At 47.8% G+C, this 26845-nt stretch overlaps 1 protein-coding gene across 1 annotated transcript in view; it reads right to left on the bottom strand.

Moving 5' to 3' along the window:
* VAT1L (vesicle amine transport 1 like) overlaps positions 1–26533 on the bottom strand; it is a 147011-nt gene extending 120478 nt beyond the window's left edge. Inside the window, exons 1-2 of the mRNA XM_060650087.3 lie at positions 26157–26533; positions 2751–2880 (exon numbers count right to left, since the gene is read on the bottom strand). Of these exons, the coding sequence (XP_060506070.1) occupies positions 2751–2880; positions 26157–26389 (363 nt within the window). The 5' untranslated portion in view covers positions 26390–26533. The remainder of the gene's footprint in view (positions 1–2750; positions 2881–26156) is intronic.
* Between the last annotated feature and the right edge of the window lie 312 nt (positions 26534–26845).

Raw genomic sequence — 26845 nt, 5'->3', positions numbered from 1 at the left:
TTGCTGTGGTCGTAGCGAATTTTCAGTCAATGAATAGCTTTCATACACATGTGCTTTAGTTTCATATACTTACAATTGAGCCTCCTGTTTTATTTTCTCTTAGCTTAGCATTTCTCTTCATCCCCTCCTCAACAAACAACAACAAAAGCCTCCTATGAGATGGGTGTGTAAGAGCTCGCATTGCAGATGAAGGATTATAGATTTTACAGACATTTATATTGAGGCCAAGAGACATGAAAGCACCTGCCCAAGGTCAAGTAGCTAGGGAGTAGCTGAGCCAGGAGTTGAGTCTACCAAGGCTGACTCTAGATACGAATGATTAATTCATCACACCTGAGGTACATGCTACAGAGACCTATTTTTCTAAAGGTGTCTACCAAGGAACCTACCACTTTTGGGAATATTGGTGTAACTCTTTAAGTCTCTGTTTCTTCAGCTGTAAAATGAGTACGATGTTAGGAAAGGGTCCTCACAGAGACGAAATAGCATAACACACATGCCGTACTCTTGGCACGGGGCATGTAAAGCGAGGAAAGACGATCATTGTTGACTCTTTGAGAGAACAGATGGGTTCCTGGCCTCGTGGAACTCCCAGCTCAATGATCACACACTGAATACAGACCTATTTCACGAACTAGAAGGAATGGCTGTCTAACGAAAGAACTGACGGAAAGGAAAGGCTGTTCCCTGGCGGCGAGTGTCCCAGTCCCTGGAAGGGTTGAAGGCCAAATGATGATTGTTGAGAGTTACCATCTTACATGCAACTGCTCGGGCCAGAGGATAACCAAGGTCTAACACTGGCATTCTCTTTTGCACTGAATCATGCAAACCGAAGATCCAAAAATACCATGGAGTAGCTGATGACTCCCAGTGTCCACACAGAGGACAATGAAGAGTAGTTTAACCACCTTGACAGGGCTGGTCACCCTGTCACAGGGCTGACTGCTCCAGTCTCTTATTCGGCTTTGCTCCATGAAAATGGCAAGAGTGGCTTAGCCATCACATCAGCCCTAGCCTGAGTCCAGAGGTAGGCAGCTCTTTTGTTGTTTTTTGTTTTAAATATCCAGTTGACCTCATTATTTGATTTTGTTAATAAAAAGAAGTTCGTCCTGGGCAGTTGAGCCCAAATTATTCCTTTACCACCGTACCTCTGGAAACAACTTTTCAAGCCTCCCTTGCAGTGGATCAAACCAACAGAGCTATTCAGTGTGTTGTTTCACGAAATCCCATCTCCAACATGATTGAAAAAACTAAATCAGAATTCCAGGGGGCAAATTAGTACTGGCTTTCCCCCAAGCCACACCCTGACTGGAAACCTGTAGGTGGCTTCTTTCATTTGTTTGTCCAGCTGGAAGACACTGGAGGGAAGCGGGGGTGAGGGTAGGGTGCTGCCACTGGTTATATTGCTTACCTGGCGACAGAAAATGCAAAGCCATATGAAAGAAAGGAAAAAGTGCATTTACTTCTTTCTTAACACTTTTCTGCTCGATTATGTGGAAACCAGTGGCAAAATGATGAGTGGGATGAGACTTTCAGACATTCGTCACAATGAATTTGGAGCATACTAATACTCGCAGAGTATATTTGAGACTGAGCAGCAGTCTCAAATTCAATGCCAAGGGCTTTTTGGCATTCCGTTTATAGGATTTTCCTTCCTGCATTTAGCCCTGCAGCATTTGCAGGTTGGGAGCAGGGGCGAAGAACATGGGACTGTAAGAAGAGTCGGGTCCAGATTCAACTACCTTCGCGTTGACCTCACAGGAAACAACCGCACCCTTCTGAACTTCATCTCCAAAGGGACAATAGCAGTATTTACCTCGCAGCATTGTGGTAAGGCTGAAAAAGAATGATTTGCCCATGTTTCTGGTTATGCCGGGTTCTCACATGTTAGCTCTGTTCGTTTCTCCCTGGGGAAGCCCTTAAGTTATGAGCGAGAGCTCTTGTATCTGATTGGCATTGGTTTTCCTCACTCCAAACGGCTGCGGTTTTGTGCGATTGATTTGCCCACAGTTTTTCCGTCATTAGAGACCGGATTCTGTTTGATTTGCATTACCGTGGTAGGAAGGGTCATGTGTCTTTTCATCGATTAAAAATTTTTTATTATAGAGAACTGTAAACACTTACAAAATAGTCAGAAAAATATAACCCTTTTTATCCGTTGCCCTATTTCCAAAGCTGTCAACCCACGGCCAATTCTGCTTCATTGACAGGTACTTCTACCCTTTGCCTTTAAAATCATCGTTTAAAAGTGTCACCTCCCCAGTGTCTGAGATAATGGTTTATAAAAGATGACTTGAATGCATCAGTTAAGTAGATACCTAAGGGAACCAAATTATGAAATACAGAGGCTATTTCTCCCCAGCTGCTATGTTGTGTCATCGATTTTTGCACCTGAGGTACGGGGGAGATGGGAGCCATGTGCAGGGTGAGGGAGTATGCCCACCTGGTTGACCCGAGGCGACACGGTCTTGTTCAGCTGTATTACATGAAGAAAAGGGAAACTTTCGTTTCCTGGGCCACTTCCCAGACTGTTCCCAGGAGCGACCAAGATGGTGCATGAGAAATGCACAGGGTATGTGGAAAATCTATTATTTATAAACACTGTTAAAAAAAAAAAAAAAAAAAACCCTAACAATAAGACAACAGTCCTAACACACACATGTTCTCGCAAACATTTTTTGCCTCATCTTTTCTGATCGCAACAGATTCCAGATAGGTATGACTTCTTCCGTCATTAGCCAGAACATTACCTCGTATCCTTTCACGCTGTCCCCCAGAGCTTCCACGATCCCAGAACACTCAAATCCTGGCACCAGGGGAGTCTTAGGAGGGTTGTCGATGTTCCCTTGTCGTACCATCAAGTCAATGAAGTTTAATCCACTGTGAACGACAAATTGGAAAAGAGAGACATTCAAAATGAGAGCCAAGAGAACACAATAACCTGACTTTTCTTCCATTCCCTTCTCGTCCCTCCTTCCCTTGCCCCATTCCTCCCTCCTTTCTTTTTTTTTTTTCTTTTTCCTTCCTGGCAAAATATGCCTAATAGTAAGTCATTTGGCTGGACCTCACTAATAAAGCAAAACAGTTATCTCTCTAGATAAGGGATGCTTTCCTGGCAGTTAAAATAGCCATCGCAGAGGTGGCCTTCCAATTCAAAAGACCGCCCCTTTGTCCCCTCAGAGCCTGCTTAATCTAACAACATGTACTAAATAGCCCAGTCATTAGCCATGCTAACACTTTATCAAGGGTAAAGAATATACTAGCAAGAAGTGATAAGAAGACACAGGGAAAGCAGCCAGACATAATGGCCATCAGCCAATCTACTGAGAATCAGAGAGAAAAAAGACCAACTTAAAAGGTCTTGGAACAACTGTCACACATCAGTCATCACAGAAACTCCTAGCAGCACTGTGCCATATACAGCACCCATAATGGCGAATATGAATGCCAGAGAGACTACGTCTAACGGGGGGACCGTAACTAGAAGAAGTGAGATCAAACGGATAGACCAATGGATATGGTAATACTGGAGAGACTGTGTTGAAAATCTTAGTTCTCTCTGGATGAGAAAAGTGATTAGTCGTTTCTATTAACATATTACTTTTGAAATAGGAAAGTTATCATTAAGATATATTAAACCACCTCCTTGGAAAACCATACACTTGATTTTCGTGAGAATAATGCCAATGATCCAAACTGTTGTTGTCTTTTTTTGAGAGCTACTCTTGGAAAGTGCATTGAATACTCATTAACTAATCAAATGAGAAAACACATCCCACTGAATGTGTATTTTTTTTCCACCGGATGCTCTAATGTACTTCCTGTTTTCATAAGCCACCATCTTAAGAAAGTCTGGGGTTATAGAAACCAGACTCTTCCATGTGGCCCATTAGCATCTGGCCACAGCTTCTTTTCCAAGCAAGACTGCTCGAACTACCTTTAAAACACAGCTTGTCCATTCCTCTCTCCACTTCTATGGAGCCAAGGAAACATCAAATTGTACCTATGGCTCCTGGCCTCCACTCCTCAGTCCCATCCACAGAGAATGGATAATGGCGAGGAGGGTGACTTCCTTGAAAGGTGGGCTCAAAAGGAGCCACCTTCCCAAGGTTTTGCTGCTCACACATCAGGCAAGTTTCACAACTGCCCCGGCTGAAGTATCGCTGATGTGTGTCCCCCTTGAAGGCAGCTGCATGCCTCGTATTTCTTTGCTTCCAGAGTGTCCGGCATGCACCAGGCCCGTAGCAACATAGCAGGCGCTCAAGAAAATCTGCTGAATGGAGGAATACGTGTGAGTATTCAAACACAGGTGCTGCCAGATTGAGTACTAACTCCAAACTGGTGCAGCCACGCTGGAAAACCGTATGGGGGTTCCTCAAAAAATTCAAAATAGAACTACCCGCCGACCGAGCAATTGCACTACTTAGGAATTCATCCAAAGGATGCAAAAATGCCGATCTGAAGGGACACACACACCCCAATGTTGATAGCAGCGCTATCAACAATAGCCAAATTACGGAAAGAGTCCAAATGACCATCGACTGATGAATAAATAAGGAAGATGTGGTATATATGATGGAACATTACTCAGCAATCAGGAAGAATGAAATCTTGCCATTTGCAACAACAACGTGGGTGGAACTGGAAGGTATTATGCTAAGCGAAATAAGTCAGAGAAAGACAGATACCGTGATTTCATTCATATGTGGAATTTGGACACACAACAGATGAACATAGGGGAAGGGAACGAAAATAAGACAAAAACAGAGAGGGCAAACCATAAGAGACTCTTAAATACAGAGAACAAGCTGAGGGTTGCGGGAGGGGAGGTGGGTGGGCAGATGTGTTAAATGGGTGATGGGCATTAAGGAGGGCACTTTTTGGGATGAGCACTGGGTATCATATGTTAAGTGATGAATCACTGGGTTCTACTCCCGAAGCCAAGACTATACTGTATGTTACATAGCTTGAATTTAAATTAAAAAAAAAAAAGTGTCCAAGGGATGCTCAGAGTAACAGACACATTTCTGAAATGTGCATGGAGACTCCCAAAGATCTACTTTAATGGTTAACAGTTCTGAGGGTCATTGATTAACCAAATTGTTCTCCAGTAGCGTGGCCACTTTCTTAAGAGTTTGGAGAGGCCCTGGGCACCATTTCCAATGCCATCACTTCTCCCTCTGTAACCTTGGACAAGTTCCTCAGCCTCTGTAAGCCTCCATTTCTTCGTCGGTAAAGTGGAGGCTTATGATAATACCTGTCTCGCAGGGGTGTCGGGAAAATTAATGACAGTTAAACACCTAAGCATAATGCCAGGTACGGAGTAAGTTTCAATAAATGCTAGCATGTAAATCTGTATCTTAAGAAGGCGCAGTACGTGACACGTTTTAGGAAGACTCCCACGAAATAAGGGTTAAAGATAGTTTCAGAGCTGCGATGGGCAAACCTCTGCTATCCATGAACTTTGCTTCTGCGAAACAGCCCATCTTCCAACAAAACCAAATAAATAAAGCATCGCTGTATAACAATAAAAGGAGTTTCTCCGTCCCAAATCAAGCACTTCATCTCGGTTCACGCATATTTTAGCTCACTGTATTTTCCTCTGTGTGAATACCTCTGGTTTCCCAAGACCCTGATGGAGAAATGCCAGAAGAAATTCCTTAACAGTCCTGTATACGTGCTAGTCCCCTGGAGAAGGTTTCATCCTAGATGCTTGTGATGCTCTTAAATCGGGCTGCCTTCAACCCCCATCCAGCACGAAGTGGGCACACTGATTCCAAACTGAGAGCCAGCTACTCCATTCCAGTGAGAAGGGCGAAGTAAGGCTGACTTAGCCACCGGTCTTCAGGAAAGGAACGTGAAGTGGGTATATGTCCCAGGGGACGGGGAACGGGTCAGTGTTTATCTCCACACAAAGAGGTGGTGAACAGTTGTTAATGGAGTACCTTGACACGTCGTACCAAACCCGTTTCAAGGTCCCTGCCCACGCACCTGCTCCTGGTATGGATAAAGCTCGCATTTACTGAGGGTTCAATTTGTGGCAGGAGCTGTGCTAAGTGCTTTACTTTTGTTATTTAAGACTCAGCAGTACTCCTAGGAAGTATGAACTGTCACATCTATTTTTCAGCTGAGAAAACCGAGGCTAAGCAAGATTAAGTAATGCCACATCTTTAGAAACCGTCAAAATCAGGCTTTGTATGCGAGCCACGTCCAGAACTTGAGCCCTGACATACAACGCCGTGTTGCCCATTTCTGGGAACTTCACTCACCACCCTTGCTCAAGCGACACATCCAAGGGGCCACGGTTATAACTTCTTCTCTCTCTGACAGCTGATTGCAGCCCTGGTGGGCCCAGTGTCGGAGGAGTGGCCATTCCTGACCTAAGCAGGAATCCATCTCTTCGTCTGAAATAAATAAGCTGATCTAAGAATTGGGTGTTCTCTCAAAAACTCTGAATTGGGACATACGCACCACGAAAACAACTCATCATCATCAAGGACACGGAAAGATAAAACTAGGGACCTAGGGACCTGTGCTCCGGGGAAGCGTAAGTTAAAAAAGCCGGTAGGTAGGGAAATGAAAAGAAAAGAAAAGCAGAGGGAGCAACTCAACGACCTGTCCCAGGGTGGACTTACGGATGCCATCGCCACGTTGCCGAGAATGCCAAGTGCTTGGTGAAGCCCAGGCCCAGCACGCCTCCTACCCCCTGATTGTCAAGAATTCCTTTGCTGCTCCACACCTGTCTTTAGAACCTCTTTGTTTGAGTTATGTGTGTGGTCACTGTCTCATGAAACCAAAAGATACACACAAAAACAAATACCATAATCAATAACCCTAAGTCATCCACTGGACAGACATTACTGACCTCATTTTTTAAAAATATTTTATTTATTTTGAGAGAGGGAGAGGGAAAGAGTATGAGCGGGGGAGGGGCAGACAGCACAGAGCCTGATGTGGGGATCGATCCGATGAATCGTGAAATTGTGACCAGAGAGAAATCAAGAGTTGGACGCTTAACCACCTGAGCCGCTCAGGGGCCCGCCCCAACCTCATTTTGTTTTTTTTTTTTTAGAAAATACCTGTAACATCGTGTAGAGATTATATTATTTGCCCAAGGCCTTGCACACAGTGAAGAGTGAAGCCACGGGCTTAAACCAGAGTCTAACACTTCTTTTTCCAAGCAATATGCCTTCTTAATTATAGTTTCTAGTATTCTCTAAGATAATCTGATTTTCACTTGGAAATTGTTTTGGGATGGCAATGACTGTTTTCATGACCCGGGCTCACATAGTGGGTAATCTTCAGACATCTCTCTTACCTAATACTTATATGGCTCTTGAACATTTAAGATTATTGCAAAAAAAAAAAAAAATAGTTCTGGCAAGTGCTTCATATAATGTTCTGCTAGGTAGTCGTATTTTTCTCAAAGATTAGTATAATTTAAATAAATAAGGCCTTAATTTTTTCCTCTCATACTGTTACTCAGAGCCTGTGTTTACAGGGTTATTATTGAGGGGCACCTGGGTGGCTCAGTCACGTAAGCATCCAACTCTTGATTTTGGCTCAGGTCAATGATCTCACAGTTTGTGAGATCGAGCCCCACCTCGGGCTCTGTGCTGACAGCTCAGAGCCTGCTTGGGATTCTGTCTCTCCTTCTCTCTCTCCCCCTCCCCCCCCCCCCACACATGTACTCACACACTCTCTCTCTCTCTCAAAATAAATACTTTTTTAAAAAAAAATATTACTTCGTTACATCCACACAGCACGGTGCCTTCACACACATCTCATTAAACCTTGTAACGATCCCAGAAAGGCAAGATGTACAGATGTTATTATTCCCATTAAATAGATGTGAAGAGGGAGGCTCCTTAGATAAGAAACCTGACTTGTCAAAGCCGACACAATTAGCACATGGCAGAGCTCAGGCTTGAATCTAGGTCTCCAGACTCCTTGCTGATTGCATATCCTGCCGCACCGTGAACTCTCAGTTACTCTCAGAACTCTCAGTAAATCAAGTGTGACTGAAATCAATAATTCCAAGAACCAGCGACAAGAAGCCTAAGAGAAAACAGTGAAAGGGAAGAGACGCAGGCAGTCCGGGCTGCGGTTCTGCACCGCCGTCATTGCATTATGGCCTTGGTAGAGTCACCGAAGCCCGCCCTCGCTCTCCTGCACTGTTCACTGGGCGCTCCTTTGTCCTGTCCAGTCTCCTTAAGATACAATCAAAGTTTAGGTAAGGAGGAAGACACGCTTGGTGGTCTTAATAAAGACGCTGACTTGGGATGCCGAGATTGTATCTAGAAGCTGAAGGAAGGCAAGCTAGCTGCGGCCTCTATGCTTTATTATCTGTTATCCATTAAGTGATAGATTCCAGCCCTTTGAAGTCTCGTGAGAGGTGTTCAGCTGTTGTCGTTTTATGTTCTGCTAGAGTCAACAAATATTGCTCCCGTGATGCTGGTGCCACATGTATTAGAGCGTGGACCATTTCAATCTCCGTGTTGTGCAAGAGGAAAGATGAAATACCTCGCGCAAGGTCATAGAGCAGGTGACAGAACTGAGAAACGAGCCCTTTTCATGTGACTTCCAAGATTGAGTGTTTGACTGCTAGGCTTTCATTCTGCTAACTCCACACCATGGGAAACTACTATGTATTCTTGTCCTCAGCGTTCACGGTTCGGGATCTGTCCGTTGTCTTTTGGATATGCTGATCATTATCAGAGAAGACACAAATGAGTTGTCAAAGGACACCACTAAGTGGATGATGGAAGAATCAACTAGCTATTGTTTATTCATTTTCCAATATGAGAGAAAATTGGCCCAAAAAAGTTTAGCAAAGAAGAGGCAAGTAGATAATGGAGAAGTCCCCCCTGCCTTTTATTCTCTAGCTGAAAGGAAGGGAGGGGGCGTTCTTCTATGAAAGGATTAGATCTCTAGCCTCTTGGTTCCTTCCCCAGGTTGACGGTACCTTTAGCACTGGGAAATCCAAGTTTCCGTGGGAATCCAAATATTGTCAGACCACCACACAGAGAACCGTGTGATGAGTATCTCCTTCTTCCAGCAGCTTACTTCTGTTGATGAAGATCAACATATGAGCCCTATCATATATTTTGATCTCAAGTTCAATAGAAATCCCAAGGATTGCCTGGTCCTTGGCTCAGTTAGGGGACATGGCCAATCATCTTCCGAAACCTATCATTTCCCCTACTAGGGAATACTGTTGAGCATATCATTTGCTACAACACACGTTCGCTTCTTTAGAAACAAAGGAATTTTCCCTCAACTCTCAGCACAAGGACCGGTTTGTATGGATCTTACAATCCCAGCACTTTAGAAACCAATTCTATGCTTTTCTTTGCATTGGCTAGTAGGAAGCTCTGAGCCAAATTTGCAGCACCCTCCCACCCCCACCCAACTGCAGGGCTTTATATATTCATTCTCTTTGTCATCGTAACATTCAGCTTCAGCTTCGGCTCAACTTTCTGAATGCTTTGGAGTTTCTAGTTAAAAAAAAAAATCTTAAACTGTATTATAATGCATCTCAAGCTTTGTTATGTATCAGAATTCCCAGGAGGGCTTATAAAAAGTCAGATTGCAGGGCCCCACTGCTGAGTTTCTGACTCAGCGGGTCTGGGGCAAGGTCCAAGAATTTGCATTTCTAGCAAGTTTCCAGGCGATGCTACCGCTGCTGGTCTGGGGATGCCGCTTGGAGAATAGTTGCTGCATCCTTTCTTCTTTAGCTACTTCAAGTCCTTTTTGGAATGAGGCAAGGTAAAAATTAATAGATGATGATTAAATAGGTAAGAAAATGGAAAACTCTGGCATTGGCCTCTAGGGCACTTACATTTTTTGATCCTGGTCCAAAGGGTTATATGTATGCTTGTGAAATGCGGTCTTATTAGATTAGGTTCATTGTGCCAATTTGTCTGGCTCCTTTTTGTACCCTCATTCTTTCATCCCAAAACTTGGCTCTTCCTCCTGAATTTGTATCCTCTGAAAAATGTGGTTATCACGCCATTTACTTCCAGGTTCGAACTGCTGACAAAAAATAGTCACATTCTTAGTGACTTAGGGTGTTTGTAAAGAGGGTGAAGGATGTCTTGGGAGGGAATCTAAAATGTGAGACTGGCTGACATGTTTTAAGTTTCTTGAAATCACGAGCTCTCATGATTCTCTGAAACATCTCCTAGACCCTTTGAGTTTGTGTCTGACAAGTTTTCAATGAGACCATGAGGCCACAGTCTTGGTGGGTGATGGCAGGCCTCCCCTTCCCCCGTAGCAGTAATTGCTGCCCACAGAGGGTACAGCCTGACTGAGCCTCTAGTACAATCAGTTTCTGGATGCATGTCAGGATCATTGTGGTTGTGTGTGTGTGTGTGTGTGTGTGTGTGTGTGTATTTTTTTTTCCCTAAATGTGTACATCTTGGCCTCAGCAATGAGAACCGCTTTAGCCCACGCACATATGCTCATGTGCCCTTAGGGTTGAGCAAAACCGTTCTTTCTAGTAGCCCAAAGTCAGCTGTTCCCCTCAAGAAGGAATGGATTCTTTCTTTCCTTCTTTTTTAAAATTTATTTTGTTTTTGAGGGACAGAAAGAGACAGAGCATAATCAGGAGAGGAGGAGAGAGAGAGGGAGACACAGAATCCGAAGCAGGCTCCAGGCCCTGAGCTGTCAGCACAGAGGCCGATGCAGGGCTCGAACCCACAAACTACGAGATCATGACCTGAGTTGAAGTCGGATGCTTAACCGACTGAGCCGCCCAGGCGCCCCGAGGATGGACCCTTTCTGAGAAGGGTTCTCCCACAGGGCTTCATGATAGTTGGAGGGCCCCCCAGAAGCAAGCGGATATCTAGAAACCCCCATTCTGATTTCTCTGATGATGAGGCAAGGGGAGAAGAGGAATTATCTGTGGCTAGATAACATTTATGGGACACTTGCTATGTAGCAGGCATGTCTTATAAGCATAATTGTTTACGGCAACCATAACAATGCTAAGAGATAAATCCTGTTACCACAGTTCACAGAGGTCAGAACCGAGGCATGTCGAGGTTCACGGAGCCAAGGTGGGAACGTGAGCGGTGTGAGTCCAGAGGCTGTACTTTTGCCTGCTGTGTTTTGCTTTGCTTTGGACGGACCACCCCTCCGTTTTCCCAGTTGTAGAGAGGGGGGCTTCTCGATTCATCTGTCACATTGAGCACTTACTCCATACTGAGTATCAGATATCAGAGTGAACAGGGGGTCCAAAATTGTAAAAGCTGATGACAATGTGGTGTGATGGGTGGTTTTACAGAAGTACCGGCAGAGAGCTCCCACGGCCACCAGGACATAGGCTGTCCCGCAAGATGACCGTGATGTCAGAACACTGGCCCCCAGAAGGACTTCCCCAACGGATCATTGCAGTGGCCCGCTGCAATCGCTATAGTGAAATTTAGATCCTTCTTTGTGGCCCTCTGGCTCCTCCCCAAGCGATTTGCTTGAAAGCCTTGAGCATTAGTTTTCTCACCTCAAAAATGGGATAGCAACGTGCTCGCCCTTTGGGGTGTTGGTGTGGCGTGTATGTGACAGTACATGTAAAACAGGGGGCCTCACGCACGGGAAGTACTCCATAAATGTGAGCCGCGGTCATTGTTACCACCCCCCAGCCCACCGTCTCCACGCAAAGAAGGTGTCATAGGTCAGGTTCCAGGGGAAGCAGACCCTGAGACTGAGGTTTGCATGCAGGAGGTGTGAGGGGCAGAACTCTAGGAGACAACCCCTCTGTACGTGTGAGGGCAGCTGGGCTGGGTAGAGGATGAAGTTAAACGCTGACATAGAAGCAAGAAGGACTCGTTGTATCCATGGAAAGCTCCAGAGCTACGATGGCCCCACAGGTGGTCATGAATCAAGGCCAGGGGACTAGGCTTTCATACCCTCGGATGAGAGCTGCCCCAGGGAGGGAGCACAGTCTGGGGCAAGGTGGCCTCCTTCGGCTGAGGGCAGTGCCTCTGCAGGGTCACAGCTATGACCGATCAGCCACCATCACTCCTGGTCCCGGGTCCTAGAAGGGGGTTCTGGGGGGTGCACCCCAGTATCCACTACAAGACGGGTGGCACATTCTTCCTTTGCAGGGTTTTATTCCTTTGTGGGCACAGAGAAGTTGTCCCTGATGCTGAATATTTATGAAGCTCCTTTTTTTTTTAATATAGGAAATTTATTGTCAAATTGGTTTCCATACAACACCCAGTGTTCATCCCAAAAGATGCCCTCTTCAATGCCCATCACCTACCCTTCCCTCCCTCCTACCCCCCATCAACCCTCAGTTTGTTCTCAGTTTTTAAGAGTCTCTTATGCTTTGGTTCTCTCCCACTCTAACCTCATTTTTTTTCCCTTCCCCTCCCCCATGGGTTTCTGTTAAGTTTCTCAGGATCCACATAAGAGTAAAATCATATGGTATCTGTCTTTCTCTATATGGCTTATTTCACTTAGCACCACACTCTCCAGTTCCATCCACGTTGCTACAGAGGGCCATATTATGAAGCTCCTTTGTATGGTGGTCCCTGAGGAGGAAATTTCCATGCATTCTTACAACTAAGGCAGGGAGGGTGCGAAAGAGAATGCGATCTTTCAGCTGGGACCTGAGAATATACGAGGAAAGGGAAAGGCAGGAATTGAAGAGATCAAAGCACCGAGAAAGGGGCGGAGACTGAAGAAAAATAGGAAAGGTGAAAGCAGGTGGGTTGTCAAAATACATGCAGGATTGGTCATTCCTGGGAAGGTCAGTGAAAACTTGGAGTTCGGGGCTTTCTATGGGTCCGTGGGAAATCACAGAATGCTGGATAGGGTGTGGACATCAAGGAGAACATGTCAAGCTCCAGGTGGGAAGTCTGGACTTCCCCGGGCTCGGGGAGCGTCAGTGGCAACCCCTGCCAGCTCCCCAAAGAAGAAGAGGGCCCCAAAGCAGGATATGCGCCTCCTTCACTCTGCTCTCACCTGGCTGTTGCTGAGTTCATCAAAGCACTGAACTCCACATCCAAGCGGGGGCAAAGCAGCGGATGTGTGAGGCATTCCCTCATTTCCCCAGAACTGACGATTTTGGTTTTGTTTCTCCATCTCAGCTGATAACTTGAGAAAGCCCAGGACAATAGGCATTGGTCTCGGAAGATCTAGCTCCCAATTCTTTTTTTTTCCTTTCTTTTTGGGCTCGTGTAAGTGCCTGTTGGGTTATCTCAAGACTGTGAGAATACACTGATACTAATCTGCTAGGGGAGCCAAAAAAAAAAAAAAACACTCATTGTCTGAAACAAGGACACCTTTTAGGCAAATCTCAAATGGTATCTCTCATTTGAGAGCAACCAGAATTGTCCTGGATGGACCTCAGGATAGAGAAGCCGCCTGTGTTCCATCAGACTCTCCTCTCCTCACCGCTGCCCCGTGGTTCCCGACACTGGCCCCCTCCACGTGACCCTGCCCGCCCTGTCTCACCACTGTTTTTAGATCAACAGACCACTGCGGCCATTTGAGACCTACTGAAGTTCTCCGACACATCTGATGTTCTTTGTAATCTACCATTTTGTTTATTAAGTCAATAACGCCATTGTTGCCCCACCCAGATCCCCTTATCCACAAAATCGGGATGATGATGAGGGCAGCACAGTTTGGGCTACGGTTGTACAAGTCAGTTTGATTCCCTCTGAGAGAGGAAATACATTCAAATCCTGTGTCCAAATTAGCATTCAAAACACATTTCTGTAGTATTCTAACATGGAACAAAATGGCCAGTGACTGAGAGTCTAAATATCAAGGAGCCAGCTTTCAACAGAAACAGAAGAGTGCGGTCCAGATGGGTCCAAAACAAGCTCTCCTTGATCCCAAGACTAATCCCTTGATTTTTGGACCCGGAGTTATTTATTTACTCTCAGCCTCTCCTGAGGACACAGCAGGTATTTGTTCCTAAGAAGGTTTCTAAAAAGGTTAAAATCTCCATGTTCCATGTTAGACGTTGACCAAGTCATTGACTTCAAACGGGTGCCTGGCAGTGATTGGTTATGTAGAACATTCAGTCTAATTCAATTTAAATTCAGCGAGCCACCCTATGACTTGGGGCTTGGCATCTCCGCTTGTCAGGAGTTCGGAGAGGACAAATAAATGACTACATGGTGCAACAGTCCCCTTAACAAGAGACGGTACAAAGGTCATAGCTAGCACAGAGGGCAGTTACTGACTCGCTTAGCAGGAATCACGGAGGCACCCCAAGAAACCATCACTTAGGAAAGGGTGTATTCTTTGCTCCTGTTCTCGCAACCTCTTCTCCCTCATCCAACCTCTAAGTGGCGGGGAGAAGCCAGTGTCAGACATTGCAAGGCGCTTCCTGCTTGACTCCTTCCTCGAGACCCAGAGAGGCGGGGGCTCCGCAGAGAAACAGCCCGTTTTTGCTATGATGTGACATTATCCCTTAAGTCATTGCTGCTGTTAAAAACACCATTTAGTAAAACAGTTGTTTCAATTGGGGGAAAAAATGGGGTGAAGTCTAGACTAGCAAATTGTGCAACAGAACATTCTGCAGCGGTGGAAATGTTCTGCATCTGTGCTGTCCAGTATGGTGGCGTTGGCCATATATGGTTACCAAACACTTGAAATGTGGCTAGAGTGATTAAGGAACTGAACTTTTAACTTTAGTTAATTAATATTTAAATGTAATTAACCTAAGAAGAAAGCAGGAGCAGCATCACTATCCTATTGTCTTCCCCACAGATTATGAGGAACTCCAAGGCAGAGTTTGTCTTAAAATACACCTCTCTCAGTGTTCACTGCTTAGCACAGGGGGGGCCTTGCAGAAAACGATTCCTCCACTAAAGGGGTCAGTAGGAAAATAGCTAGGAGTGATACAAGCTCTTTCCTTCCTTCTTGCTGAAGAGAACAAGCTCAGCCGTGCTCGATGCTTGGCGGCAGCCTTATTGAGTATGTTGGTGTAGCAGGAAGGGTGGAGGGGGACTGAGAAGATCAAAGTCCTGCTTGATTGATGTGCTTTGGGAAAAGCAAAGATTTACTTCTGGAAGGTAAAAGAATAGGTGTGAAAGGTGAGCAGAGATAAATGTACGAGACCAGGAATCTAAGGGAAGGATTTGCGAGTCTGGGGGAGTTTGAAGAGCACGGGGGCCAGGTTAAAGGTTAGCAGGAGGCACAGAGGATGGAAATGGGAAGAGGAAACTTTTGAGGGGTTTTTCTCTGTAGCACAAATGCGACCTGCTTTGGTGTTTTCCAAAGGACTCGACAGAATTTGACAGTGCTTTGAAATTCTTTTGGAAGTTGGGCGAACAGACCCAACTACATCAAGGATACAAAAGGGAAAAGAAGAATAGGAAAAGCAGAGGCAATGTCAAAAGAGCAAAATGATGAAGTCAAGTCTCCCCCATGTGCTATTGGCCGAGGACAGAGAGGTTGAGGCTCCAAGGGAGTGGGTGGGCGAAAACTGCCTTTGCTATCCATTTCCCATGAAGGAGCAGTCCCAGAAGAAAGGACCATCTCCTTTACGGTCAGGCAGAGAAGTTTCTCATGGATCTGAAGGCAGATAAACTTGGAAGGGCTGTTTTAGGAAGGTGGGCACATTGTTAGCAGCATTTACCGACCCAGGTTCTGGCTGCGAAATGCCGACTCAAAGTTTATTGCAAGGTCCCCAGGAAGTACAACGTTAGTGAGTTTAGCTGGGAGGCTAAAAAGAATCCATTTACAAGATCATTCAGACCAATCATAGGAACGGTGGCTCCCCATTAGCTGATAGAACTAGGTGTACTATAAACAAATGAAAAACAATTCTTTCTGAAAAACAATTCTTTAAAAAAAAAAAAGAAAGAAAAGAAAAGAAAGTCTGTAATTTGATGGATAGTCTGTTTGAAGAAGTACGCGTGTCTGTATTGGGAGGAAGGAAAGGGGGCCACAGAGCACAGCCTGAAAGCCTCACCAGTTGGTGTAGAACTCAGACTGTCTGGGCCAGTGGGGTTGCCCCACCTTGTATCTGTGTGCCTGAATAGCAGCTAAGCCTTCTGGGGAAAAGAAAAACAATCATCCTAAGGGAACTACAGGTTGGAGCACATAAGTCCGCACGAAGACACTTGTGGCAATACAAGGGGGGAAGGGGCTTGATTCTGGTATGTGGTGTATCACCCTTCACCTCCAGGGGCTTGAGTCTAGGACAGAGGAGGGAAAAATGGGTACGAAATCCATGAAGATCAAGCCCTGGAGAGAGACCCGGGCTCAGTCCACATCAGCTCTCTTTGTCTCACTACTTGTGTGATCTTTGGCAAGTTCCCTCACCCCTTTGATCCTGTGTCTTCTTCTGTGACATGTTTGGTACCCTAGAAATTCCTATAAAACCTGTAACATAAGTACTCAACGAAGGTCGTTATGATAATAGTGATGATGAGCAATTAACGAAAGAGCGTTACATTTATTGGCTCTGAAAAGCAGGGGCATGCGTACCTAAGGTGGCATATGTTGCTTATAAATGGAGTAGAAAGGGTGCCACAGCCTACAGGGAGGGCCGCACCCCGTGGGATGGAGAGGAAATGGGGGAACTTGGTGAGATGGCTCCAGCTATGGTGGGAGGGGCAGGACAGGACAATAGCAGGGGGTCAGAATCAATGAGGCGCATCAGGGCAACACCCCCTAGGAAACCCTTGCACCCACCTGGCAGATTTTGAAGGGGGAGGGTCCTGATACCTACCAAGGAAAGTAGGAACAGAGTCATGGACATACCGTTTGTTTTCAAAGACGGGGTTTTCTCCCCTCGTAGTTTGAAGTGCGTATTTGTTTCCCAGTGTTCCTGAGATATAACTGACCTATAACATTGCATTAGGTTAAGGGGTACAACGTACGGATGTGATACATATGTATATCATGATATGATTACCACAGTAGGTTTAGTTTGGTTAAATCTCATTTTAGCATCCAGGCTGCTGGGGCCTGGGTCCCCGGGGCGACAAGCCGGAATGCTCAAGTAAGTGGTCCTGGAATAACGGGATAACAACCCCCAGATGTAGCACGATGGGTTGTCTTCAAGATCCCTGGCTTCCAGCACTCGGTGCAGCGGGATGTCAATAAGGAGAAAATTACAGAGGATCTTGAGAAGTCAGAGACCCGCATTTCCCAGCCTAGGGAAAGTAGTGATTAGAGAATTCAAAAAGTGAACATCCAGCTTCGAGAGAACAGATTGTATGAAGGAGAGGTTTAAAACTGAATACGTAGCTCCTTTGGTGTCCTCTCCAGTCTCCGCGAAAAGACCCGCAAGCTGGAGAGATCCAGACCTCCTGACAGAGGAAGCCGAGGTGACAGAGGGGAGCCTGAAGCCACACCTGTGTGGACCAGCTACCACCCGTATCAGGAAAGTAAACACTGTTGGTGTTTATAAGTGGCAAGGCAACTTCTGTTGAAATGTACATCTAACATTTGGGGGACGGTCAGTCATGTATTCGCTCATTCCCCAAACATGTATTGAGTGCCTACTGTTAACCAAGCACCAGGCTTGGTGCTCACCAGTGAAGTGATGATAAAGAAAGTTTCTAGAATTTCCAAGATTACCAAATAGATTTAAAAGACAGTGGGCCTGACAGTTGGAAATATTATATATATGTCGTTTAATATGATTTAACAACTTGGTGCTGAGAATGTAATGTCCCGGGATAGGAAATGGAGCTGCCTTCCAGTCCCCTCTCTGACCCTTCACTTTTTGTGGTGAAGAACAGAGTCTCCCATCACCCATGACGGCTGCCATTTTGATCAGTTGGGTGTATCTTTTACCCCTCTCTTCTGGTAACTGCCCTCCATTCCTTTTGGAGTATGTCCCCACCCCCTCACACACACACACACACACACACACACACACACACACACACACATACACACTTCATGTGTTCCTGGTAAGGCAATCAATCCGGGTGTCCCATTTTTCTAGATCAGGGTAGGGGGACGTGAGATGCACACATGGCCAATCACAGCACCTTAACCCCTTGGGTCAGACAGAGAGAGAGAGAGAGAGATCCAGGGGCTGATACGTGATTCACGGAGGGCCATTAAGATTCCTTCCTCGATGTATGGAAAGCGGGAGAAAACCGTTCTCTCTGGGGCTTGCTACACTCGCACGAGGCAGCTGGGGCAGAAGGCCGCCATCTCTCCGAGTCTCAAGAAGGAAGCTCGTTGCAGGCAGAACGCATGAAGCTAACTCATGAGAAGAAGACACAAGATGGAAGGGAAAGGAAAGGGGAGAGCCTAGGATTCCAGAGACAACGTCATCGCGATGGTCAGCATGGCGGAGATAAAGAAAAGAGAAGTCAGAGCAGAAGATCTCTGTGCTTAGCCCGGCCTCTGGCCCACGGTAGGAGCACCAGGCATTGTGCCTCCGTCTCCTCTCTTGTTCCTTCGGAAATTCATCTGAGTCTTCTTGTGTACGTCATGGCATGATGGCACATCCTGTCTGGGCTACTTTGGATGTTAGCGTTTTGGAGTCTGATTAGGGCCTCTATCCAGAAAACTTTACGTAAAGTTGGGACTTTTTAATGTCCTACTTCTTCTCCCTACCATTAACATATATGAAGCATATACTACACGACAAGGACTTCATTCATTCATCAAATATGAAAATGCCAACCTCATCGCTAGAGACTTTAGACGTGTTATGTCTTTTTATCCACACACACACACACACACACACACAAAATTACCCCCTGAGTACTATAATGATACCCATAACACAGATGAGCAAACTGAGGTAATGGAAGACTAAGTCATTTTCCTAAGGTTAGATAGGTTGCTAAAATGATCTGATCTAAGATTCGAATCCAGGTCTGTTTCATTCCAGGCATTAACTATTTTATAACCAGAAAGCATACGTCCTTCCCATCCCACCTGGGTATGTCGTCCATGCCGGCCCGAGGAATGAATCATTATCATTCCCTTCACAGAAGACAATTATCCTGCATTGGGCTCTGGGGACTACAGCCATTTAGACAAGTCAGGAGTAAGCGGGCCCGTTGTTTCACTTCCCGGGGTGGGGGGTGGTGGGGGGGGTCGGTCTAGGAAAGCACCGTCTCGCACACCCCTGGCTCCAGAACAATGATCGGGATGAGACTTGGGTGAGGGATCAAGGGTCACTGGCAGAATGAGATTGAGGACAGAAGCTCCCTGTGTGTTTCCATCAAGAAAATATAACATTCAAAGATGAAACAGCCTCTTTCACTGAAGCATAAATTTTGTCTCCTGGGCCTTCAAACATTGAATTTACTCATTTTAATACCAGGGCTCCAACCGATTTTCTGTGTGAGATCACACACAGAGGAATCAAACTAATTTGAGATTACACGCCCCCTACCCTTTTCCTGTGAGGAGGCTCGTCTTGTTTCCAATTAAACTTTTTCTTCTATGACGAATGCCAAGATGCCAAAAAAGCTCCCTATTGAGAGAAGTGCCAGGAACATGGGGTCGTGGGGGCGCCATTTCCCCATGCCTGGGTGAGCTCCGTTGTCCGTGTTGGATGCTAGTGATGTGCCCAGAGGTGGTGGGATTTGGGTTCCTCTGAATGAGAGCGAACCAAACTCCAGAGGCTTGACGGTCCTGCACATCCAGCTATCCTAGAAATCCCTACTGTCGCCCTCGGGTGGGCAGGCAGAGGGCCATCGCAAGTGAGGGTCGCAATAGGTCAATCCAGATCCATACCGACCCTGGAAATTAGATTCAAAAGCCAGCACCCTGCCCCCTGGTGCCAGTGTAGTCTGGAGGTGGCACAGCAGGACCAGGGACCAGAGGGTGGGGTCAAGTGCCCGCCCATCTTTTACAGCCTGGTTGACTAAGGAAGGAAATAGCCTTCCTTGAGCGCCCGCTATGTGCAGGGCGCAGTCAGGACGTGACAGACTCTCAGCTGGTCTCACAAGTACCGACACGTGGGTGTAATTACCAAGGCGAGGCTATGGGCAAGTGGAAGGAACTGTCTGCTTAAGATCACCCAGCCACGGTGAGGTCGAGTTGGGGTCTGAACTCGGATCTGTTGTAGCTTCTCACCGCTTGCAGTGCAGCTCTCTTAGAAAGTAAGTGCGATGACCTCAGGGGGTTATGAGGGTCCGATGTAACGCGGAGAAGGACAATGAGCTTTGCGGAGGCCAAGACAGGCGAGGGGTAGGGTGAGCGTAAGTATCAGCTGTCACGCCCTTTGCGCGTCATGGGCCACCTGCCGTTGGTTTCTTCTGAGATCAGGCTGCCGTTTCTGGGAACCTGCTCCGCGTCCGGTGTTCCGTCAGATGTCCTATACTTCCTTTTTCTGTGAAACACAAGAAGCCCTGATTCTGGGCTTCCTTTCTTCCTCCAATTGCTGGGGAGGCAAGAAGTCCATCCCATTATGGGCTGAAGAGAAGACACAGCCACCACCCCCACCGCCCTCACTGCGGAGGACCCAGTTAAAGGGAAGATGCACATTTTCCCGGATAAATAAGATCCCCGAAGTAGCGTCTCCATCTCGCGTCATCACCAAGCCGGGCTCGGTGTGAGTCAGACAGAGTCATCCTCTCCTGTCAAATCCTCGTATCTCTCTCCGATACAGAGTCATCCAGAACACTTTGTTCCAATCATCATGGCAGAGTGGCTTTCTGGCTCGGGTAATAGGGACCGTCCAAGCGATTTCTCAGTTTTATAAGCACTCGTGTCACTTAACCTCCTGCACTCCATTTGTTTCTCTGAATAAACACAGGAAAGATACTACTGGCCATATTTCATTAGATGGGCCTCACCAGTGACAGTTTAATGCCGTGTTGTTTGGGGATATTGTACAGGCAAGTTGCCAACGTCGCAGTAGCCCAATCGAGGCAAAGGGGGCAGAGGAAGAAACCTGAATGTCTTGAGTGGATCCGAGGAGTGGTGACTGTGTTTCATCAGCATGGGTATTCTGGGTCAACAGTCCCAGCCATCTGATGTTAAGTAGGTCTCCAAAGAGTCCCATAGATCGGCAACGGAGGGAAAGTGGATGTGGTTTAGCAATACAAATGGCCATTTTGGGGGTGGGGGGCAAGATGGCACCGTGCCAACTTTGAGTCCTACCCGTCACGCTTTCGGTCAGTGAAATGCATTCCTGGTCTTTCTCTGTGTTCCTGCTTCCAGTCTTTGTGTCTGCCTGCCTCTCTCTACCTCTTGGTCCCTCACTGTCTGTCCTTTCCCTCTTGTGCCTTTGTCACCGAATCCCTCTGATTTTCCCAAACGTAAAGAGTGCAGGAACAAAGCTGGCTCGGACCTTCACACTGCTTTTCCACATAGCAGTTTGTGATCTTAACATGGCTCTGAATGTCCGTTTCCCAACTTGAAAATGGAGATAGTAATACTGATATTGTGGAGTTGTCCCTAGGATAACAGGAAACAAAGCCCCTGGCAGGCAACTCATTTCCTGGCTCCTCACGAGTGCTGAGTAAGTGTGAGTTCCCTCCCCTGGCTCGATGCCCTCCACCTCCGTGACACGTTAGAAGCCCACCGTGTGTTGGCCTTCCTTTCGTGTGGCCTGCCCTCGGCCCATTTTCAGATCAGCCAATGCAGCCATGACCGGCTGGGACCATTTTTCATCCAACTGCTCTCATTCTAGCAGTTTCATGTGGCCTCTCTCTGTAAATCAGTCTGGGAAAATAAATGTCCCCGATCCATTAGTGCCTTTCCATCACAAGCCAATTTGAGCCACAAACCAGAGACAAGGCTTGTTAATGGCCACTTAAATATATTTCTGCAGCCCAGCCTGGAGACCCTCAGCCTCAAATCCTCCCAGCTCCTGTCCAAGAAAAGCCCCACTGTGACAAGACTTCTGGCAGCAAAGGCAGTTGCGGGGGGTGGGGGGAGGGACCATGTTCCCTGGTTTGCCTAAAACAGTCCCAGTCTGCTCCTGCTGTCCCAGAGTAACTATGAATAGTGCCCCTTTAACACCCCCAAAAGTTCCAGTTTGAATGAGACACCAGACGGAAACCAAGAATAATAATGTAATAATAGCTATCATTTATTGACCACTTGTATATGCCAGGCATCACCAAAAAGGTCTTTCTACACTATATCTCATTTAAACTCGATGACAACACTGTAAAGGGAGGTGCTATTATTACCTCCATTTTATAGACCAAGAAGCTCAAGTTTAGAGAAGTAAGCGACACATTCAAGGTCAGCCAGCATACAGGGCGATGTCTGTGCCACATTCAAACCCCTTTTGCCTGGGCAGCACACCCATCCCCCGCCTGCTGGGAGTGCTGGCCGCTCAGGGCTCAGTGCAGTGCCCCAACCCCCTTCCCTCTTCTAGAGGAACAGCGCTCAAACAGGAGTCACCATTGCCTGAGAGGCTCCCTGCCCCCACTCAGAAGGCATCCCACAGCCCAGACCTGACTGACGACAGGGGGCCAGAGGGCGTGGGGAACACAAAGACTTCCCCTATTGCTGCGAGGTCAGACTCTAAGGTATAATTCATGCCCCAGAACTCCTGGCGGGATCCAGGGCAGATGAAATCCTTGCTTAGCTCCTCCCTTGTCCGGCTCCCCTTACGTCCCTTTCCCCAAAAGCACCCCCTCAATCAACCACTTAAGAGAGCAGCCTGGTGTCTGGCTCCGCCTCTAGGGGGCAAGACCCATGACCTATGGTTAGCAAGAGACGGGGCTGGGACTCCTGTCTAGGAAGGTCTCAGTCTTCATCACAGAGCAAACGTAACATGACATCGCCTGTAATATCCACGTGATTAAAATGACGGCCTCCAAGTCCTCAAAGAAATAAGTCACACAGGCACAGACAGGACAACAGAGGTGGCAACAGCCACAACAACCACTCCTCATTTAGTGCCAGTCTCGTTTTTTGCATCTGATCCTCTCAACAATAGGAGGTTCATCTTGTCTGCGTTTTGCATTTGAGGCGCGGCAAGCTTGGAGAGGCGGAGATGTGTCCACTGAGGCCACACAGATAAAAAGTGCTGAGGCTTGGGCCTACATCCAGATCCTTCGCCTTCCAAAGGCCACGTGCTGTTTCCGCATGGCCATTTAAGTAGCTTGCCGTGTAAACTGCTCAGTGAACGGTGACGGGACCGGCTCCCCATCAAAGCTGATGCTCTTGTCACCAATTAGAAGACTCTGTAATCCCTCCCGCTCTGCACTCCCCAAAACGGTTCTTTCTGAGCTGCATTTGACCAGCATGTCTCCCTTTGGGGAGAAAAGCCATATTACTTTGGAACTAGCCAGAGAATGTTCTCTTAAGTCAGACATAAAAATAAAAAAAAAAAAAAAAAAATCAAAGGAGCCATATTCACTGAAGAAGGGAAGGAAAGCAAGCTGGCATTGCATTGCCAAAGGTCCAGAGAGGTAAATCACATTTCCTGTGGCTCTCCCACAGAGGGAGACAAATGGAATAAAAGGAAAACAGCAGACGAAGATTCAGATCCTAACTGTACTATCTGTGTGATGTTTTCAGCAAATTACTCAACATCTCCAAGCCTCAATTCGCTCTAGTATAATATCCATCTTCTTGCACCATAAATGAGAAGGGGTAAATGAGATCAAATAGGCATTTCCCTGCACCTCTTCTCTTCCATTCCCATAAAACGTATGGAGTAACCAACTTGGACCCTCATTCTATGTCTGAATAATACTAGTTCAGACGGAGTCTGCTTTATTCCCAAGCAAATAGCATATCCTATTTGATGATAAAAGGTTTCCATTAAAAACAGAGAGCACATAAAAGGGGGACCTTCATCCAAGAAGCCATCAGCTGATTCATAAAAATACAGAATGAGTCATCCTGGCTCCAAGGCTAAACTTACAATCAGTGGGCATCTTTGGCCTGCCAATCCTAGCCCAGTGTAGGAGGAAAGACCCAGCGGGCAATCTTCACAAACCTACTTCAATCCCCCCTTGCAAAACCGATGAACTCTGTTTCCAGCTTGGGGAAATGAAAATCAATCTGGGGCCTTTGCAATACCGGATTCCAAATGTTGCCCCATGTCTGGTTGGCTTACTGAACAACTAGGGTGGGGAATCTGCAGTGATTCCAGAGTGTGTGTGTGTGTGTGTGTGTGTGTGTGTGTGTGTGTGTGTGCGCGCGCGCGCGCGCAGCTCCAATAAAAAACAGGCTTGTGCATCTGGCTTTGAAAATCAATCTCCTGGCTTTCATCTTGACATTTATTATTTCAAAATGCTTCAGTTCCTATCAGCCTCTAGGCAATTAGCATAAGACTAGAGAACCCAGACCTATTTGTACTGCAAATGATGCTCTCTTCTTTAAAAAAGTAGCTTCAACATTTTTACCCTCTGAACATCCCCTCTGACAAAAAGTCCTAGAATCCAGTTTGGATGAAGGGGCATAAATTGTATATACACATAGGCATCTATACCATATTTCTCATCAGTGGTGAAGAAAGGAGAATTACCAATAAACACATAGTTTTAGTTTTACAAGCCAGACGTTCTTTCACCAGCAAGTGAAGAAAAACAATGATTCTGCCATCCCCGTCCGAGGGTCTTTTCTCAATCCATTCATTCAGCAATAACTTAGTCCTTCAGCAGCAATTGATGCGGGACATACTGTGTTCCAAGCACTATGCTAGGCATTGGGGATTTATTGGTGAAAAGGGCCGACGTAAGCTCTGCCTTCTGGGATCAATGTGCTTGGTTCAGCAAGAGTTAACAAAACAGAACTACACAGGATTCCCCAGTTTGCAAAAGCCTCTTCCCTTACCCTGAATTACCAAAAGTCATGTCTGGAGTCGACTGTGACCAGCTACATGTATGAAGAGTGAGTCAGAGATCAGTGCCTGCCTCTCTTGACAGCCACCTTCCAGCCTGCCATGGAGTCCTGCACCTGCTCTCAAGGCAGCGACTGGGAGGAGAATCTCCTTTGCGGTGTTTTTTTGGTTTTTTGGGGTTTTTTTGTGGTTGTTGTTTTGCCTCTGCGTATGTTTCCAGAGTCTAGGTCTGGGATTTAACCTAAGAACAGGTAGGCTGACTGCTGCTTTCTGGGGGGGGGGGATCAGTGACTGCTGGGGACTTTAAAACACAGACATGAGAGAGGGTAAGTCCGTCTCACTGTGCTGAGGGCAAGTTCCCCTTGGGAGCTTCCCATGCTGCTGCATGAAGAACTCAGAGTGTTGGATCCAGTGAACCCTTTGGGTTGAGCCCTCCCTCCTAGAACTTCACAGAAAGGATCATAGTGACAGCACACAGAGAGGCTTAAGCACTCCAAGGGGAACCCCAGGCGGGCCTAACTCTGAAGTTCCCCCAGGAGGAGTGGGGAATAGGAAGGGTACTCCGACTGCTGAGCTCCCTTTGAGATGGGGCGGGGGGAGGGGGGCGCGGGAGAAGATGACCAGTTGTTTGTTTTTCCTCTTGGGAAAAGCACGCTGGCGGGGAAGAGCGAGCCTTGGCCTCACCCCTGACCAAGCTCAGATGCTCCAGGACCTAACCCCCCCCCCCCGCCCCGCCCCTGCTTCCCAGTGCCTTTCCCCATCCCCGGGTGCCAGAGGAGCGGAGTGCACCAGCGGGGAGGGAGAACGCACCTCCCCAGCCCTCACTCTGTCGCCAGACCCGGCAGCAGTACAGCATAGAGGTTTAAAAAAGAGTGAGTAGGAAATCCTGGCCAGGTCAGTTAGTGGCGGCAGGGAGACCTTGGGCAAATCGCTCTTTCTGCGCCCCGGTTTCCTCGCATGAAACGCCGGACAATGACGGTCCCTAACTGGTTGGGTCCCAGGGAGTATTAAATAAGATCGCACACCTAAAACTCTAAAAACGATGGCTGGCACACAGTCCTCCAATGGTTGTTATTATTCTTTAACCGTGTTACCAAACTCCCTCTCCCGGCAGCTCAGCTGTCCTACCCGACGGAGAGCCCCCAGCAGCGCAGTCTCCCAGACCCCGGGGCGCTGGGCGCCACCATCCACCCCGTTCCTCCCCGCCGAGAGCTCACAGTCCCCTCCGGTCACCCCTAGATCCGGCTGGGAGAGGGCGCGGGGCCACCTCGCGGCATCCTCCCCCGCCTCCGCCGGCCGCCGGCCGCGGGGAGGCTCCGGGACCCGCGGGAGGGCGCGGAGGGGGCGCCCACGGCCACTCTTCCCCGCGCAGCGGCCGCGCCGAGGCTCCGCCACCCCCGCCCCGGGAGCGCCGAGCGCGCAAAGAGAGAAAGCGAGAAAGACGCGGATACTGGACCAGGCTTTGACGCGGATCTTGAGCTCGCCGTCCTGCGGCTCGGGCATGGCCTTCCTGGTGACCCGCAGCTTGTTGAGCCCCCCGAAGCCGGCCAGCACCACGGCGCGCATCTCCTGGGCGTCCCCGAGGCGGTGAGAGCCGCCGCCGCCGCCGCCCTCCGCAGGCTCCTTGCCTGCCTCCTTCTCGATCATTTGCTCCGTCTCCTCCGCCTTCTCCACGCCTTCCTTGGCCATGGCGCACGGGGGGCGCGGGGCGCACGGGCTGCGGCGGCTGCGGCGCGGGGGGCTCGGGCTCCTCTCCCGCGGGTTCCTCCTGTTGAATGTGGGATGCTCCGCTGTGCAATGGCTGCAGCCTCCGCGAGCCGCGCTAAGGGCCACAGCCTCCGCCGTAATCCTCGCAAGAGCCGCACCCCCGTCCGCCCCACCCCTTCACCCCGCCACCCTCGCTCCCCGCCCCCCCTCCCTGCCCCAGCGAAGCCTCGACTCCACTTCCAGAGCCGGTCTCAAATCGGGCTCCCGATCGCAGCCCCAGAGCCCAGACTTGCCCAAGACTCGTGAATAAAACACGCAGAGAGGACGCCGTGTCCTCGGCGGGCGGCGCAGTACTTTGTTATTTACGGCGCAGGCTCGGCGCCTTGAAATGGACAGAGTCGAACGTCTGGGCCTGGAGGATGCCTCCCGGAGACACGG

This window comes from Panthera onca, chromosome E2 (assembly GCF_046562875.1).
Source record: "Panthera onca isolate mPanOnc1 chromosome E2, mPanOnc1 haplotype 2, whole genome shotgun sequence".
NCBI lineage: Eukaryota > Metazoa > Chordata > Mammalia > Carnivora > Felidae > Panthera > Panthera onca.
Note: the sequence above shows the minus strand (reverse complement) of the source record. Positions and strands in the feature narration are given on the sequence as shown.